The sequence below is a fragment of the Nannobrachium achirus genome (assembly GCF_963921795.1).
Source record: "Nannobrachium achirus genome assembly, chromosome: 15".
In the NCBI taxonomy this organism is placed as follows: Eukaryota; Metazoa; Chordata; class Actinopteri; order Myctophiformes; family Myctophidae; genus Nannobrachium; species Nannobrachium achirus.
This window is the reverse complement of record NC_137822.1, coordinates 29,446,079-29,465,854: the sequence shown is the minus strand read 5'-3', so window position 1 is coordinate 29,465,854 and position 19,776 is coordinate 29,446,079. Positions and strand designations below refer to the sequence as shown.

The window sequence follows — 19,776 nt, the reverse complement described above, 5'->3', positions numbered from 1 at the left end:
TCTGACCTCACACGCCCAATATTTGGACACGAACAACATATAACTCCATTATGTTAAACAGTTGGTTGCTAGGGTAAAAAACATGGTTGCTATGGTAAACAGCTGGTTGCTAGGGTAAACAGTTGGTTGCTAGGGTAAAAAACATGGTTGCTATGGTAAACAGTTGGTTGCTAAGGTAAAAAAAACATGGTTGCTATGGTAAACAGTTGGTTGCTAGGGTAAAAAAATGGTTGCAGTGGTGTCCGGTAAGAACTTAACCGAGATGCCTTGAATCGTATGGAAGGCTCTGAAGTCTTGTTGGGAGAACTAGCTGAGTATTGGAGATGGTTGGATGTGATGATAAGCTATAAGCCAACCCTGGCGATAAGGTCTGAGTCGAAGAATGCTGCTTTCCTGGCAAGAATTGCCCCTTTATACTGTAGGGCTCGTTTGTGTATTGTATGACATCACGCCACATCATCGGCTGAGGACTGTGTGATGTCATCATATCTCCATATATGGAGACATAAGTTGTTCATGCCCAAATATGGGCTGGTGAGGTCAGACTTAGTGTGATGCGTAGGGCTCGTTTGTGTATTGTATGACATCACGCCACATCATCGGCTGAGGACTGTGTGATGTCATCATATCTCCATATATGGAGACATAAGTTGTTCATGCCCAAATATGGGCTGGTGAGGTCAGACTTAGTGTGATGCGTAGGTTATCTCCATATATGGAGATTCAACTTCAATGAGTAACCATGGCAAACTGTCAACTGCCTGTATGTCTTGAGCGCAATTGAGAGCCTTCGTTACAGCCGCCCCAGATTTCCCGTGGAAATCTATACAATATCGAGAAGGCTCGAAAGGGTCTTTCAGTCGAACAGGGCAGGAAGACTGATTAACTACTCGACATGATGGACGCCAAAGGACTTCCCCATTTCTTCATGACTTGGAGTTCAGCTGACATGCAGTGGAACCTGCTCCAACAGACACTACTGCAGTCTGATGGCATGCAACCAGAGCAAGCTGTGGATGACAGTGGCCGTAATCGTACTTGGGATTTGTTGATTGCGACCGTCAGGGAGCAGTTTACTATGAAAACCTCCACCGGCCGTCCGTCCGTCGGTCGGTCGGTCGGTCGGTCACACGTCACACGTCACACCTTTGCCCTGCTCATATCTCCGCATCAGTATATAGGGCTTGTTTGTTTATTGTATGACATCACGCCACATCATCAGCTGTGGACTCTGTGATGTCATCGTATCGCATCAGTATATAGGGCTTGTTTGTTTATTGTATGACATCACGCCACATCATCAGCTGTGGACTCTGTGATGTCATCGTATCTCCATATATGGCCATCTCCGTATATGGAGATATAAGTCGTCCATGCCCAAGTATGGGCTGGTGAGGTCAGACTTTGTGTGATGCGTAGGTTATCTCCATATATGGAGATTCAACATTCCAGGCAATGCTCTCTTCCCTGGTGAGAATTGCCCCTTTATATAGGGCTTGTTTGTGTATTGTATGACATCACGCCACATCATCAGCTGTGGACTCTGTGATGTCATCGTATCTCCATATATGGCCATCTCCGTATATGGAGATATAAGTCGTCCATGCCCAAGTATGGGCTGGTGAGGTCAGACTTTGTGTGATGCGTAGGTTATCTCCATATATGGAGATTCAACATTCCAGGTGTAACTACCCGTATGACGTGAGGTGGAGGTTGTGATATTTGTGGAGATAAGCGACCAACGGTCGCTTATTGCGACCGTCAGGGAGCAGTTTTGCGACCGTCAGGGAGCAGTTTACTATGAAAACCTCCACCGGCCGTCCGTTGGTCGGTCGGTCGGTCGGTCGGTCGGTCGGTCGGTCGGTCGGTCACACGTCACACGTCACACCTTTGCCCTGCTCATATCTCCGCATCAGTATATAGGGCTTGTTTGTTTATTGTATGACACCAGTAAGACTCCCTAATCGGGAGATAAGCGACCGTTGGTCGCTTATCTCCACAAATAGGCCAAAAGTTTGTTTTACCAATTATTACACTCTATGTGAACATTTACATCAACAAATCCCAAGTACTATGCAGAACGACCCATTTCAAGTTTTTAATGTACAACAATATTTAGAAAATAGGTCTACAAGCTGACAGTCCTCGTCCCTTGTATTCCCATAGGTTATATGGAGATCTCAGTGTTTGTCAGTCCTTGTTCATTTATGCCCATATATGGACATCTCTATATCTACTGTAACAGTCCTTGTCCCTTTATGCCCATATATGGAGATCTCTTAACTGTAAGTCCTTGTCCCTTTTATGCCCATATATGGATATTCCTGATGTCATCAGTATATGAACATATATGGGCTTTCTGATATGCCCATATATGGAGATCTCTTAACTGTAAAGGAAAATTCCAGAATAAAACATATTAATCCTTAATCAGCCTTTTATCACGTCTGTACATACCTGGTATGATGGATTTTTATCATAGTCCTTCCAGTTTTTACTTCTCCTGGACTCCTCAGATCTCTCTCCCACAGCCAAAACGGCGGTAAATTGTGGTCCTCCAAAAGCGCTAATTTTCACCGCTGCAAAGTTACTTTTTTCTTCATAAATCTGCTATTTATAGTTCCAAGAGAGCCAGTAATCCACTGTTTTATCGCGGGTTGAGGGAAATGGCCGTTGTTGACATGATCCCAATAGTACTCACAGAAGAAGAATGAAGTCTCGCGTCTCGCGTGATTACCGCGTTTCCTTTAGCTTTTTCTTTAGCGCAAAAGAAAGCTTTCTCCTGGAGTTATTACAGCCAGTATGTACACAACAAGGCATCGTGGTATATATATATAAAAAATAAGAAAGCAGAAGAATATAATCTAGTTAGTCTATTGATCGCTAGAATCTAGTAATATGACTGAGAAGGATTCATAACAAAGCATTTTAACGGACACGTGAAAGACACGTTTCTGTGGTCATGAGGTAATTTTTACCTAAAGTTTATTTGGTGAGGCATTGCAGAATGTCTTGAGGAAAATACGATTATTTTGTGATTATATTGTAGCCTACATTGTTTACAAATAATAATACACGTCAAAGTTATTTTATAAGTAATTCCATAAATAAATAATAAATAAAATCGAAGAAATGTATTGAGGAAAAAATAAAATAAATAAAGGTAATAGAATTACCTTATGACTACAGGAAGTCCGTTAAAATGCTTTGTTATGAATCCTTCTCAGTCATATTACTAGATTCTAGCGATCAATAGACTAACTAGATTATATTCTTCTGCTTTCTTATTTTTTATATATATACCACGATGCCTTGTTGTGTACATACTGGCTGTAATAACTCCAGGAGAAAGCTTTCTTTTGCGCTAAAGAAAAAGCTAAAGGAAACGCGGTAATCACGCGAGACGCGAGACTTCATTCTTCTTCTGTGAGTACTATTGGGATCATGTCAACAACGGCCATTTCCCTCAACCCGCGATAAAACAGTGGATTACTGGCTCTCTTGGAACTATAAATTAGCAGATTTATGAAGAAAAAAGTAACTTTGCAGCGGTGAAAATTAGCGCTTTTGGAGGACCACAATTTACCGCCGTTTTGGCTGTGGGAGAGAGATCTGAGGAGTCCAGGAGAAGTAAAAACTGGAAGGACTATGATAAAAATCCATCATACCAGGTATGTACAGACGTGATAAAAGGCTGATTAAGGATTAATATGTTTTATTCTGGAATTTTCCTTTAAGCCCTTGTCCCTTTTATGCCCATATATGGATATCCCTGATGTCATCCGTATATGCCCATATATGGGCTTTCTAATATGCCCATATATGGAGATCTCTGTATCTCCATATATGGGTATAAAAGGATACTTCAGGTCTGACATCAGGTTTGTTTATATTGGGTTGCTAGGTTTGACATCACAAACTCTATGGGCCATCTGACCTAGAAATCTATATTTGGGCATAGATGACTCATCGTGACCTCATCACACGTCGACCGCACGTGTGACGTGCGGTCGACCGCACGTGTGACCGACGGACGGCCGGTGGAGGTTTTCATACTAAACTGCGACCTTACGGTCGCAATCACGCCACATCATCAGCTGTGGACTCTGTGATGTCATCGTATCGCATCAGTATATAGGGCTTGTTTGTTTATTGTATGACATCACGCCACATCATCAGCTGTGGACTCTGTGATGTCATCGTATCTCCATATATGGCCATCTCCGTATATGGAGATATAAGTCGTCCATGCCCAAGTATGGGCTGGTGAGGTCAGACTTTGTGTGATGCGTAGGTTATCTCCATATATGGAGATTCAACATTCCAGGCAATGCTCTCTTCCCTGGTGAGAATTGCCCCTTTATATAGGGCTTGTTTGTGTATTGTATGACATCACGCCACATCATCAGCTGTGGACTCTGTGATGTCATCGTATCTCCATATATGGCCATCTCCGTATATGGAGATATAAGTCGTCCATGCCCAAGTATATGGGCTGGTGAGGTCAGACTTTGTGTGATGCGTAGGTTATCTCCATATATGGAGATTCAACATTCCAGGTGTAACTATGGCTGCCCGTATGACGTGAGAGGTGGAGGTTGTGATATTTGTGGAGATAAGCGACCAACGGTCGCTTATCTCCCGATTAGGGAGTCTTACTGGTCTCCCGATTAGGGAGTCTTACTGGTGTAAATGTTCACATAGAGTGTAATAATTGCGACCGTCAGGGAGCAGTTTACTATGAAAACCTCCACCGGCCGTCCGTCCGTCGGTCGGTCGGTCGGTCACACGTCACACGTCACACGTCACACCTTTGCCCTGCTCATATCTCCGCATCAGTATGACATCACACCACATGTGTACACAAACCTTTGTGTACGTTGCTGTGGCAACAGTCTGTTGTTGCTGGTTTGTTGCGACCGTCAGGGAGCAGTTTACTTATGAAAACCTCCACCGGCCGTCCGTCCGTCCGTCCGTCACACCTTTGTGACCATCAACAAACGTCACACCTTTGTTGATGTTTAAATCGAAGAGTCTTGGTCAAATACTTCTGTTGGTTGCGACCGTAAGGTCGCAGTTTAGTATGAAAACCTCCACCGGCCGTCCGTCGGTCACACGTGCGGTCGACCGCACGTCACACGTGCGGTCGACGTGTGATGAGGTCACGATGAGTCATCTATGCCCAAATATAGATTTCTAGGTCAGATGGCCCATAGAGTTTGTGATGTCAAACCTAGCAACCCAATATAAACAAACCTGATGTCAGACCTGAAGTATCCTTTTATAGCCATATATGGAGATACAGAGATCTCCATATATGGGCATATTAGAAAGCCCATATATGGGCATATACGGATGACATCAGGGATATCCATATATGGGCATAAAAGGGACAAGGGCTTACAGTTAAGAGATCTCCATATATGGGCATATCAGAAAGCCCATATATGTTCATATACTGATGACATCAGGAATATCCATATATGGGCATAAAAGGGACAAGGACTTACAGTTAAGAGATCTCCATATATGGGCATAAAGGGACAAGGACTGTTACAGTAGATATAGAGATATCCATATATGGGCATAAATGAACAAGGACTGACAAACGCTGAGATCTCCATATAACCTATGGGAATATAAGGGACGAGGACTGTCAGCTTGTAGACCTATTTTCTAAATATTGTTGTACATTAAAAACTTGAAATGGGTCGTTCTGCATAGTACTTGGGATTTGTTGATGTAAATGTTCACATAGAGTGTAATAATTGGTAAAACAAACTTTTGGCCTATTTGTGGAGATAAGCGACCAACGGTCGCTTATCTCCCGATTAGGGAGTCTTACTGGTTTCTGCACTGATCATTTATACAATTCAGCGGTGTTTGCTCGTGTCATCATGATGAGGTCATAAATCAGCCATGCCCAAATATAGATTTTACGGGTTTACATGCTTACTCAGTTATTCGTTATGTGAAAGTCCTATGACGTCTATGATATCTGACATCATCATACATACATTCCCTTTTATGCCCATAAATGGAGATCCCCTCTGTAGAACCAGCCACTGACATCACTGTAATGTCAGGGGAACCAAATCCCTTTTATGCCCATATATGGAGATCCCTGTGATGCCAGGGGAACCAAATCCCTTTTATGCCCATATATGGAGATATGGAGATCCCCGTGTTGCCAGGGTAACCAAATCCATTTTATGCCCATATATGGAGATCCCTGTGATGCCAGGGGAACCAAATCCCTTTTACGCCCATATATGGAGATCCCTTATGTCATCAATATTAAGCCCATATCTGTGAATATCTTTGGGTACCAGATGTCTCCATATATGGTTAAATGGTCCGATATACATCACTGGCCAGAAGACCAAGAAATGGTGCAACCTCGCCCTTTGCTTTTCTCCCTATAGGCATCTTACTGGTAGGTAGTTTAATGAGGAATGCAGTATGGTGGTAGGTAGGTAGTTATGGCCTTTGATGTAAGATTTTCACTTTCTAGGATAACTATATTTGCTATTCCCAGATGATGCCCTTTTAGGGTACCCCTCATGCCCATATATGGAGATCCCCAGGCTTTACTAATTAACATAAGTTTTATGCCCATATATGGAGATCATTGTCCCAATGTCATCAGATATATGGGCATAAATGGACACAGGCAAACTAGATGGGCTGTATGGATATCCAGATGTGTGATGTAAGTGTTTTATTCCAAATGTGGCACCCCACAGACATATTTCCAGAAACAAAATCCCTTTCATGCCCATATATGGAGATTTCTGATGTCATCAATCCCAGGCCCTGTAAAAAACATGGTTGCTATGGTATGAGCAACTTATGTCTCCATATATGGAGATTCAACTTCAATGAGTAACCATGGCAAACTGTCAACTGCCCGTATGTCTTGATAATTGGTAAAACAAACTTTTGGCCTATTTGTGGAGATAAGCGACCAACGGTCGCTTATCTCCCGATTAGGGAGTCTTACTGGTTAGTAAACAGTTGGTTGCTAGGGTAAAAACACCATGGTTGCTGTGGTAAAAAGTTGGTTGCTAGGGTAAACAGTTGGTTAGTAGGGTAAACCTTCAATGATTTTGACATCTTGTTACTAATCTGTCGGTAGATAATGCCGGTCTTATATAAGGGTCATTTGTGTACGGTGTGATGTCATACTGATGTCAGCAGTGTGACAGGAGATAAGCGACCAACGGTCGCTTATCTCCCGATTAGGGAGTCTTACTGGTAGTAAACTGCTCCCTGACGGTCGCAATCAAAACCTCCACTGGCCGTCCGTCGGTCGGTCACACGTCACACGTCACACCTTTGCCCTGCTCATATCTCCGCATCAGTATGACATCACACTGCTGACATCAGTATGACATCTCACTAAGTCTGACCTCACAAGCCCCATATTTGGACACGAACAACATATAACTCCATATGTTAAATAGTTGGTTGCTAGGGTAAAAAACATGGTTGCTAGGGTAAACAGTTGGTTGCTAGGGTAAAAAACATGGTTGCTATGGTAAACAGTTGGTTGCTAAGGTAAAAAAAACATGGTTGCTATGGTAAACAGTTGGTTGCTAGGGTAAAAAAATGGTTGCTATGGTAAACAGTTGGTTGCTAGGGTAAAGAAACATGGTTGCTATGGTAAACAGTTGGTTGCTAGGGTAAACAGTTGGTTGCTAGGGTAAAACCATGGTTGCTAAGGTGGTTGCTAACGTACACTAACAGACCAGCAACAACAGACTGTTGCCACAGCAACGTACACAAAGGTTTGTGTACAAGGTCTGAGTCGAGGAATGCTCTCTTCCCTGGTGAGAATTGCCCCTTTATATAGGGCTTGTTTGTGTATTGTATGACATCACGCCACATCATCAGCTGTGGACTCTGTGATGTCATCGTATCTCCATATATGGCCATCTCCGTATATGGAGATATAAGTCGTCCATGCCCAAGTATGGGCTGGTGAGGTCAGACTTTGTGTGATGCGTAGGTTATCTCCATATATGGAGATTCAACATTCCAGGTGTAACTATGGCTGCCCGTATGACGTGAGAGGTGGAGGTTGTGATATTTGTGGAGATAAGCGACCAACGGTCGCTTATCTCCCGATTAGGGAGTCTTACTGGTCTGTTATTATTTCAATATGCAATAAAACAAAGATCTCACACAATACCCATAATCCTCAACTTCACTCTAGGCCTGGCTGCCAGTACTTGATTCATGAGCAAGTCAATATGCCTCCAAAACCAAGATTTAGATGCAGTCTGGTGCTGCAGTGGTTATGACTTTGTGTGTTTTGTGACCTGCCAGTCACACAGCTGCTCCAGTCACTATCAGTAATAAATCAATGTGCTGAGGCGATCAGGGCTACCATAACATTGCGACACCTGTCATTCAAAGATGCCCGTATCCGGCCATATACGGCCGTGTATATATAATATACGCCACATGAGTCCTAGAACCAGCACAGCGATCATTTATGAAAGCAGCTGACAGGAATTAGGAACCTTTGGATTCTGATTCTGGAGTGGACTGAACAGACAATGCTGCACTCTCGATTCTGTTTCTGAAGGTGGAAGAAATTGTGGAGATTGCTAATGGATGGCATAGGATCAGAGAGACCTGGCCTCTCTAGAGATATTGGTTAAGGGATCTGACTGGCTGACATGTTCTGGAAAGTGAAAGTAATGTGTAAATTGATGGGGCAGAGGGGTCTGAAAAGGAGGAAGGGTCCCTTGCATGTCTGAAAAGAGAGGGTTGGAAAATCCAGTTATTTTTTGGGATAAAAGAAAAAAGGACAAAAGAAAAACTGACATCACCATTTTTTCTTTGAGAGGATGGCAAAGTCTATCATCCAGCATCTGTAGAAGAATTGCTGCTCGAAAAACTGAAGTGTTCTTTTTTTCTTCATAGAAAAGGGCCATGATGACCTTCACAATTTCTAATGTTATGTTGTTTGACAATTTTATTGCCAAGCAAGCATTGGACCTATTGCTCTCTGTGCCTTAGCAAGATTTTAGTGTGGTCTTTTCAGTGTGTGGAGGACACCTATGAATAGCACTGTGAAGTAGAGCTACAGGATGATACTATAAGAGTGCGTCTTTGGAATATAAAGTAGTATTGATGACAATATGAAAAGGAGTATCCATATACTGAATACAGTAGGTACACAGTAGACTACAGAGTGAGAGTGTGATTCTATCCATGTAATGGATACAAAGCCAACTTGTGACCGGCACAATACTGTATAGATTTCTTTTTTCTTTTTTTTCCTTTTTTTTCTGATCAACCAGGGGCAGAACGCAGCACTCTTAACAACATGGTATCTGGAACGGAGCTTATTAGTCGCAGCGCGACACGTTGTGAGCTTGGAGGTCTGCTATTTTCGAGATCTTCACCAAAAGGCCTCTCTAACATTCTCTGCACGTCCCTATGAGACAGACTCGTACGTGAGGTCACGTTATCACACACTGCAGCTTGCTGCTCTTTAGCTAACTCTAGTAATCGTGCAGTAAGATTAGCTGTGGTGTTTCAGTCAAAGTGGTTTTGTACCCTGAATGTGTGCACCCAGTAATGTTTGAAAACAAGAAACCTGTCTGTCACCCACTCTCTGCCCATCTATTGTTTATCCCCCATTGTCTCCACCCTGTTTTAGCAGTGAAAGCTACATGGGAGATTGTCATTAGTCTCTAGTTGAGTGAAACATTTAGGGACTTTTCTCTTTTCTTGTCCATTTCACAAGAATGCCTGGAATTTTATGAAAGGTGTTGTCTTACCTTAATCTAGAATCTAGATGTTATGATATCCAAAAACGACTGGTACCATTTTTGGTTTCGTTTTTTCATATCGAGTCCACGACAATCGCTTATTTGTATCTCTCGACAATTCTTTTGGTCTGTCTTTCATAATGGCGGAGATGTCCCTAATGGGCTGCCGTAAAAGGCGAACGGCCGCTAGACCCCACCTCAGAACTACAGAGCGATTTTTTCGCCTCTACGAGTGGTTAACCCATTAAGACCTGGAATTATTTTATACTTTAGCTATTGAAAAATAGCTGCTATACAAGCTCACAGCACCACAATTTTTTGAAAAGTCGTGAAAATGTGTGCAAATCTTTGAATATACCGGTAGGCTTATGTATTTTTAAAGTGAACATTTGTAACTCAAATTTCACTTCTGGGGGTCCCTGGAACTAAATATTTTGAGATGGGGGTCCGTGGCCAAATACATGTAATTTTGGGGGTCCTTGACATGAAAAAGTTTGAGAACCACTGATTTAGAAGAAGGATTTGGAAGACATTTATAAAATCTTGCCAAAAATATTCAAAGACACTAGTCCAGTCTAATCAGCTCTGTCCGTCTCTCTCTTTCATGTCTCCAGCCATGGGAGTGCTCATGTCGAAGAAGCAACAGGTGGAGAAGGTGCAGAAATGCAACGCCGTAGTGTCCGCCTTCCAGCAGAGCGTGAAGGATCGCTCCCCAGCCGAGGGAACCGCAGTGGAAGGGGAGGGGCCTGCGGACGGCTCCGCCCAGAACGGCGAGGAGGCAGAGCACAATGGAACAGAAGACGGCGCTGTGCCTTCAACCTCCCAGCAGCAGGCACGTGCACACATAGACATCAAAGGCGGCTTGATCCCCTGCCCTTTTATCCGTCTGTAAAAAGTGCCCTCACCAGACCAGACCATGAATGAAGTTTTCACTAGGGGGAAAGAAATGCAAACGCCCTCTTTCCATGTCATACCTGAAGGCAGCATTCAAGAGAATTGCCTTGTCCAAACTGTCCTGAACTTGAATGGAGCATCTTATGAAAGAATTGCCCTCTCTGTGTAGAAATCCATGCCGTTACGCCACATCTCCAGTATTGACTTGATCATGCATAGTTTAGTGTGGTATCACGCTACGACAATAGCCGACCTCCAAGCTCACAACGCGTCGCAGCGCGGCACGTTATGAGCTTGGAGGTCTGCTATTTTTTATGTTTTCACCAAAAGGCCCTTTTAGAGATTTCATCCCCTGCCTCTCTAACATTCTCCTCTAACGTCCCTGCCCAGCAGGCCCCAGCACAAACCACAGAAGAATATAAGGCCAACCAGGAGGCGTGGTCAAGACTAAGGGACGGGAAAGGAGTGGAGCCCGAAGATTTGGAGAAAAGCCATCAACTCATACCCCCTGCCTTTGTGCGTCCTAAGAGGGACGCAGATGATGACCAGCCTGTTGAGGTGGAGTTGGGCAAGAGAGAGCAGGTATGGAATGACGGCAGAACTGAGATTGTTCAGTGCTTGATTGAGTGGTGGCTGCAAATGTGGTAACCGGTCATATTTCGATGGCAAAATGCAGCAGTCAATCGAGTTGAAGGTGAGAAAGGACAGGTTTGAATTGTTTCCTTTAAAGACAGGTATTTTTCACACGCATTAACCAGCAAGTCATTTTGCTAATGTGTGAGAGTAAGCATTTTGTGGGTGGACCAGTGAAGTTGTTTCATATAGACGGCCATGTCCAGGGTCACGATGACTAATGGACATAATGGACATAATGTAAAGTGGCCAGATGTTCTGTTTAGTCAGTGCGTGGGCTAAGGAGCTCATTCCAATGACATCTTGCTGTCCTTCTGATGATGCATTTATAGGCTACTTACTAGAAGACTAGAAAAAGAAAAGTGTGAAAGTTAATCATCTACCATCGTCTGCTCACAATAAATAGAGTTGTTGGAGCCAGGACTGGAGTTATATGCTCCCTTGTTCTTAACCTATTGCCACTGGCAGCGATAACATCTCGTCATCATTAGTTCTTGAGAGACTCCTTGCAGCAGTGTTTGGTATGACTTGCAATCTGTCAATTAAAATCTTGGATAAGTCAGTTAAAAGCGTGCTTTTAACTGGCTTATCCTCCTGAGTTACAAATAGCCTAAACTTGGCTACGTTTCTGAGAGGGAAGAAAGCACACTTTGTTACTCTGTCGATGTGAGATTGAGATTCATGTAATATTATTTAATTAATTCCCTCCCCGTTTTGGTCCAACTATTACATTTCAGTTTTGTCTTCATTGAGTTTAAGAACCTTTATTTTCATCCATTTGTTTATGTCTGAGAGAGAGAGTTGGTTGCAGCAGAGAGGGCATGCAGAGCTTGAGTTGAATGGACATACTGTAGGCCTACTGTACATTGTACCTGCACAATCAGCATACTATTTATAATTTGAGCATGGTGACAAATAACATTGCCTAAAGGTAAAATACATGGAGGATGTTGATTATTTAACAATACAGCGAATTTTCTTCCATACATACTGTACGGTACTTGAATAATGAATAAAACCTTCCTTATGACGAACGATGGCAAAAGCAGCACTAGGCCCAACATAATGAGAATAATATATTATGTAAGACAATTCACAACAACTCTGTATACGTATACCAGATTGTAATGTTTCCATTTTGCACTGCTTTCAATACTAGAGTGGAAATTGATGAGAACACTAATTGCCAACAATGTTTTGGCTGGAAGGCAAGAATGGTGCAGACCCTATTAATTCATTGACTGATAACATTGTTTAAGTGTATAGAGGGTATTTGCACATTTCTAAAGTGACAATTTAAGGACTTTTTAATACCTCTAAAATGACAAATGAAACATTAGCCAGATTGTCAAATATTAGAGGCAGAAATTGAGAAAATATAGCCGATCGACATGCTCACAACGCCTCTCAACGTGAGGCGTTGTGCAAGGCTATTTTCCCAATAGAACTGTTGTACAAAATGTAATGCCTCAACTCTTAGTGCTCGTAGGGTGGGGGGATCCCCAGTTCAAATATGCTTATTTTGGGCGTCGCGGCCTGAAAAGGTTGAGAACCACTGCCATAGTGTTTTTTCCCCCTAACGTCCGGTAACATCATCAACGCGTCAGGTGATCTTCGGGACCCCGGAAATAATTGGTGACCCATAAGCTAGCGAACAGCGCCATCCAGAGTAAAAATGAGCACCTCTCAAACTCAGCAGCAGCAGCCTGGACCATTGGTAACAACTAGGTGAATGATTTAACACGAATGTCTCTGAGTGAGAAACGTACACCATTGGTCAGCTAATTGGCCTTACAATAAACTAGCTAATTGCAGAGAAATCCTCGAGGCTATATGGTACAGTCTACAACCCTTTCTTATCATTTGCAGGACTATACATTGATAATATATCATTCACATCTGGCCCTAAAAATAGGAATCATTTACAATGTGCTTATAAAATTGTTTATGATTACAGTGTGGGAGTAAACATTACAACCATGTACCATACGTGCGTGCGTGCGTGCGTGCGTGCGTGCGTGCGTGCGTGCGTGTGTGATTCAACAATACAATCGCCTACAATCACCTTTTTGACATTTGCCAGACCATCATAGCATGCAAACATTTTGCCTGGCACTATTTGACATGGCTGGCACATGTTAAAGAAAATGAATCGGTTATTTTCTTTGCAGATCAGTACTTGTGTGTTTTTGGGGAAAACACTTAAGCCAATTTTAACTCACTGGATGCCGTCAACGACATTTTTGGCGAGCGACTCTTTGATGTCGCAGAGTACCGTTGGTGAGATTGACGAAATTGATAAGGTTTTATGTTAAACCGTAACTTGCGGTATGAGGCAGTCACGACTGAAGAGAAAAAAAAAAAAAAAAAGTGAGAAAAGTTCCCACAATGCAACGGGAGATAACACAATCAGGAAATCCGGTTTTCCCAAGCCCCCAGAACCCTGGGGGCGCCGTGAAACCAAATGGACATGTTGGCCGTTTTGAGGTACTGCAGTTGGGTCTAATCTCATGAACGCGCATTTTGGCTCCACCCCCTCCACTCCAGACAGCTGAATCCTCTGTTCCTCTCCGGAGCGGAGAGCACCGCACCGCAGACCGCATTAAACCAGGAAATAACCATAGCGACTTCTTCTTATTACTTCTTATTCTGTGTTTATTAAATATAGATACCTTCCCGAATCTCTTAGTTACAACAATATTGTTCTTATAAAACTGTTGGTTTACTCATTAGTATTAGTTATTACGATTTTCGCGTTTTGTCATCTTGACAGAGGCTGTCTGCCATTGACTTTGCATTGGGTTCTGAAAAGTCCGATCTTTTTTTTAAATAGAAGCTTTACGTGAAATGTTAATGAAGATTTACTATCAAAATGGAATTTAAATGCGATACATACATGGTTTGATAACCCACAAGTAGGCGAAAGCCATTTCTGAGTAGGCCTGTCTGTCTCATAGTTATAAGTGGGTCTGTCTCATGGCCTGTCTCCATCACTCTGTCTGTGACACTTACAAATGCGTAATTAAATGTATTCATTTTGGACAAAGTGCATCTAATGCATAGAGTATATATATATAATATCTAATGTGGATTTCAAAGAATGTCTCTATATGTCAAGACACTGTCATCTAATAAAAATACTCTATTTCAGACTGTAGCTACTATATGAATTATATTTAAACTTGTTTCTGGAACAGAACACAACTCTAGGCTTGTCTAGAACAGACCAGTAACTTTAACTATGACTCGTTTCACCCAAGGAATCCATGCAAAATGCTAAGATTACCACACTGAATGACAACACAGGTTCATATTGTAAATCAGGGGTCTTCAACGTTTTCAGGCAACGGACCCAGATGAGATAGAGATGAAGCAGGGACCCCCACAACCTTTTCATAGATTCCATATAGTTTAATCGCCTGACCGCACAATCATCAGTGTATTTTGGATTCATGTCAATTTGTGTTTTCAGATATTTAACCACTTGAACCGTCAATACTTAATAAGCTTCACTTTCACTCTGTAATTAGTCTGCTCTTTTTCCCCTCTACACCAAAGCCCTTTGCCAAAAATAGCAGATCTACAAGCTCACAGTGAGCTTGCAGATCGGCTATTTTTGGCTAAAGTTCTCAGAATAAGGACACTAGGGTTCAAGTGGAATAGAAAAAAGTTTCTATCACACAAAGATTTGGAGGACCCCCTATAGTAACTCTGAGGACCCCCTAGGGGTCCCGGACCCCCTGTTGAAGACCCCTGTTGTAAATAATGGGAGAGTCCAAAATACCACTTCTATCCAAAGCAAGAACTTATGTCATGATAGTTGATAAACAAATGAGCATGCAACATTGGAACTGGAGCACTCACTGTACACTCAATCAGTGTACAGTGATACAATTGTCAACCCACCTAAAATCATTTTCAGTTTATACAGCTGGAGATACAGACACCTGTTGCTGTACACATACTCTTATGGTAATGATTGCTATCAGAATATAGAGCTTTATTATAATTATACATTGTTCATACCATGTTGAAAATACATTTCTGAAACAACAGAATACATTCCCAGCCAATTCCCAGCCAGCCAGATCATCTTTTTGATCATATTCCATCACATTATTTTAACACCTGTGCAGTCAAATATCTGTACCTGAAAGATGATGAAACTACAACTACAGCTTGTGGTAGGCAGTAGGCAGCTTGTACTCAGAGCTGAGAGGATAATCATGTATACAAGCTATTCGGTAGCACTTTACAATAATGACCTGTTATAAAGCATTTATAAACATTTATAACACATTAATAAGCAACTTGTAGATGAGTAATAATGAATGAACAAGCGGTTAATACATGTTTATTTAAACATTTATAACTATATTTAATAATCATTTATAAATTGTTAGTAACTAGTGAACTATTCATGAATAAGCCATTTGTAAACAATTATAAATATATTTTAAATCATTTGTAACCAAAGTTATTTAGTATTTATAAGCTATTTAGAGATAAATAACTAATCACTTAGAAGCTATTCATATACATTGGTAAATGTTTAGTAAAACATTTATAACCCTTTTTATGCCTTTGTAAATGATTATTAAAACATTAATAACACAGTTATAAGTTATTTGTAGATAAGGAACTAATCATAGACAAGCTATTTATATACTAATTCATTATTTACAACTGTCTATTTATGTGGCCTCCATTTTTGTTCATGTTTAACAAATGCTTTGTAAAGCATTCCTAAATTATCTATAAATCATTGCTAGATGTTATCAAGAGCCCTAATGTAAAGTGAAGACACTTCATAATCTACAACTGTCTGTTAACGTGGTCTTCACTTTACACTACCAATGATTTATAGATATTTTAGGAATGTTTTACAAAGCATTTGTTAAACATGAACTGTCTGTTAACGTGGTCTTCACTTTACACTACCAATGATTTATAGATATTTTAGGAATGTTTTACAAAGCATTTGTTAAACATGAACAAAAATGGAGGCCACATTATTAACAGACAGTTGTAGATTATGAAGTGTCTTCACTTTACATTAGGGCTCTTGATAACATCTAGCAATGATTTATAGATAATTTAGGAATGCTTTACAAAGCATTTGTTAAACATGAACAAAAATGGAGGCCACATAAATAGACAGTTGTAAATAATGAATTAGTATATAAATAGCTTGTCTATGATTAGTTTCTTATCTACAAATAACTTATAACTGTGTTATTAATGTTTTAATAATCATTTACAAAGGCATAAAAAGGGTTATAAATGTTTTACTAAACATTTACCAATGTATATGAATAGCTTGTAAATGATTAGTTATTTATCTCTAAATAGCTTATAAATACTAAATAACTTTGGTTACAAATGATTTAAAATATATTTATAATTGTTTATAAATGGCTTATTCATGAATAGTTCACTAGTTACTAACAATTTATAAATGATTATTAAATATAGTTATAAATGTTTAAATAAACATGTATTAACCGCTTGTTCATTCATTATTACTCATCTACAAGTTGCTTATTAATGTGTTATAAATGTTTATAAATGCTTTATAACAGGTCATTATTGTAAAGTGCTACCAGCTATTCAAAAGAGACAGAATCATGTTTTTTTTGTTATATTTAAAGACAAATTATTATTTTTCTTTCTTTTTTTAAATAAAAATAAAAAAGATATAGGCTAACGTTTTTTTTTCCAACAATTTCACAGACCCCTGCAGTGTCCCCGCGGACCCCCTAGGGGTCGCGGACCCCCTGTTGAAGACCCCACTTTAGAAGGCTAATCACATATATGCAACGTAAATATAAAAATCATGTTAAATACAACCACTAAATATCAAAAATATATTAAACCCAATAATTAATTCGTTAAACCATGAAATACACAATGGTTAATTAATTCAACGTGGAGTTACACTTCCAGGCGATGCCTCAGTCCAGCGGGACGTATCGTAAGATCTAATCCGAGCAGAGTGCTTCTCAAGCGGGGAGAGGAGCTGTACTGGGCGGCGTTTCCCTTTCTTCCCCACTAGAGAGCGTTCTAAACCAACAGAGCTCGTACTCGCGGCGCTCGTTCATGACTTGAGCCCCGCGCGTTCACAGTGGCAGTGCTCGTTCATGACTTTGTGCCCAAGCGCGTCCATGAACAAATTCGATGACGCAAAATGCGTCACAGTAGACCCACTACGTCACGTTTTACTACCCGGATGGAGGGGTGAAAACGCCTCATGCGCTGGGTGAGCAACTCAATGCAAGTGGACGGGCGGGGATATATGTGTCCTCTCTATTAATATTATAACTCTATGCCCAGAACCCTGGGGGCGCCCTGAAACCAAAAGGACATGTTGGCCGTTTTGAGGTACTGCAGTTGGGTCTAATCTCATGAACGCGCATTTTGGCTCCACCCCCTCCACTCCAGACAGCTGAATCCTCTGTTCCTCTCCGGAGCGGAGAGCACCGCACCGCAGACCGCATTAAACCAGGAAATAACCATAGCGACTTCTTCTTATTACTTCTTATTCTGTGTTTATTAAATATAGATACCTTCCCGAATCTCTTAGTTACAACAATATTGTTCTTATAAAACTGTTGGTTTACTCATTAGTATTAGTTATTACGATTTTCGCGTTTTGTCATCTTGACAGAGGCTGTCTGCCATTGACTTTGCATTGGGTTCTGAAAAGTCCGATCTTTTTTTTAAATAGAAGCTTTACGTGAAATGTTAATGAAGATTTACTATCAAAATGGGTATTTAAATGCGATACATACATGGTTTGATAACCCACAAGTAGGCGAAAGCCATTTCTGAGTAGGCCTGTCTGTCTCATAGAGTTATAAGTGGGTCTGTCTCATGGCCTGTCTCCATCACTCTGTCTGTGACACTTACAAATGCGTAATTAAATGTATTCATTTTGGACAAAGTGCATCTAATGCATAGAGTATATATATATAATATCTAATGTGGATTTCAAAGAATGTCTCTATATGTCAACACACTGTCATCTAATAAAAATACTCTATTTCAATTCAGACTGTAGCTACTATATGAATTATATTTAAACTTGTTTCTGGAACAGAACACAACTCTAGGCTTGTCTAGAACAGACCAGTAACTTTAACTATGACTCGTTTCACCCAAGGAATCCATGCAAAATGCTAAGATTACCACACTGAATGACAACACAGTTTGATATTGTAAATCAGGGTTTCTTCAACGTTTTCAGGCAACGGACCCAGATGAGATAGAGATGAAGCAGGGACCCCCACAACCTTTTCATAGATTCCATATAGTTTAATCGCCTGACCGCACAATCATCAGTGTATTTTGGATTCATGTCAATTTGTGTTTTCAGATATTTAACCACTTGAACCGTCAATACTTAATAAGCTTCACTTTCACTCTGTAATTAGTCTGCTCTTTTTCCCCTCTACACCAAACTGTAATTAGTCTGCTCTTTTTCCCCTCTACACCAAAGCCCTTTGCCAAAAATAGCAGATCTACAAGCTCACAGTGAGCTTGTAGATCGGCTATTTTTGTCTAAAGTTCTCAGAATAAGGACACTAGGGTTCAAGTGGAATAGAAAAAAGTTTCTATCACACAAAGATTTGGAGGACCCCCTATAGTAACTCTGAGGACCCCCTAGGGGTCCCGGACCCCCTGTTGAAGACCCCTGTTGTAAATAATGGGAGAGTCCAAAATACCACTTCTATCCAAAGCAAGAACTTATGTCATGATAGTTGATAAACAAGTGAGCATGCAACATTGGAACTGGAGCACTCACTGTACACTCAATCAGTGTACAGTGATAAAATTGTCAACCCACCTAAAATCATTTTCAGTTTATACAGCTGGAGATACAGACACCTGTTGCTGTACACATACTCTTATGGTAATGATTGCTATCAGAATATAGAGCTTTATTATAATTATACATTGTTCATACCATGTTGAAAATACATTTCTGAAACAACAGAATACATTCCCAGCCAATTCCCAGCCAGCCAGATCATCTTTTTGATCATATTCCATCACATTATTTTAACACCTGTGCAGTCAAATATCTATCACTAACAATCTGTCAATTGCACAATAATCATGTATACAAGCTATTCAAAAGAGACAGAATCATGTCTTTTTGTTATATTTAAAGACAAATTATTATTTTTCTTTCTTTTTTTAAATAAAAATAAAAAATATATAACCTTTTTTTTTTTTTTCAACAATTTCGCGGACCCCCTGCAGTGTCCCCGCGGACCCCCTAGGTTAAACCATGAAATACACAATGGTTAATTAATTCAACGTGGAGTTACACTTCCAGGCGATGCCTCAGTCCAGCGGGATGTATCGTAAGATCTAATCCGAGCAGAGTGCTTCTCAAACGGGGGAGAGGAGCTGTACTGGGCGGCGTTTCCCTTTCTTCCCCACTAGAGAGCGTTTC

At 40.8% G+C, this 19,776-nt stretch overlaps 1 protein-coding gene across 1 annotated transcript in view; it reads left to right on the top strand.

Moving 5' to 3' along the window:
* Positions 1-10,404: 10,404 nt before the first annotated feature.
* The window catches only part of phf24 (PHD finger protein 24), a gene marked incomplete at both ends in the record, with an annotated part of 31,625 nt that continues 22,253 nt past the window's right edge, over positions 10,405-19,776 (top strand). Inside the window, 2 exons of the mRNA XM_080742747.1 lie at positions 10,405-10,624; positions 11,083-11,264. Of these exons, the coding sequence (XP_080598873.1) occupies positions 10,405-10,624; positions 11,083-11,264 (402 nt within the window). The remainder of the gene's footprint in view (positions 10,625-11,082; positions 11,265-19,776) is intronic.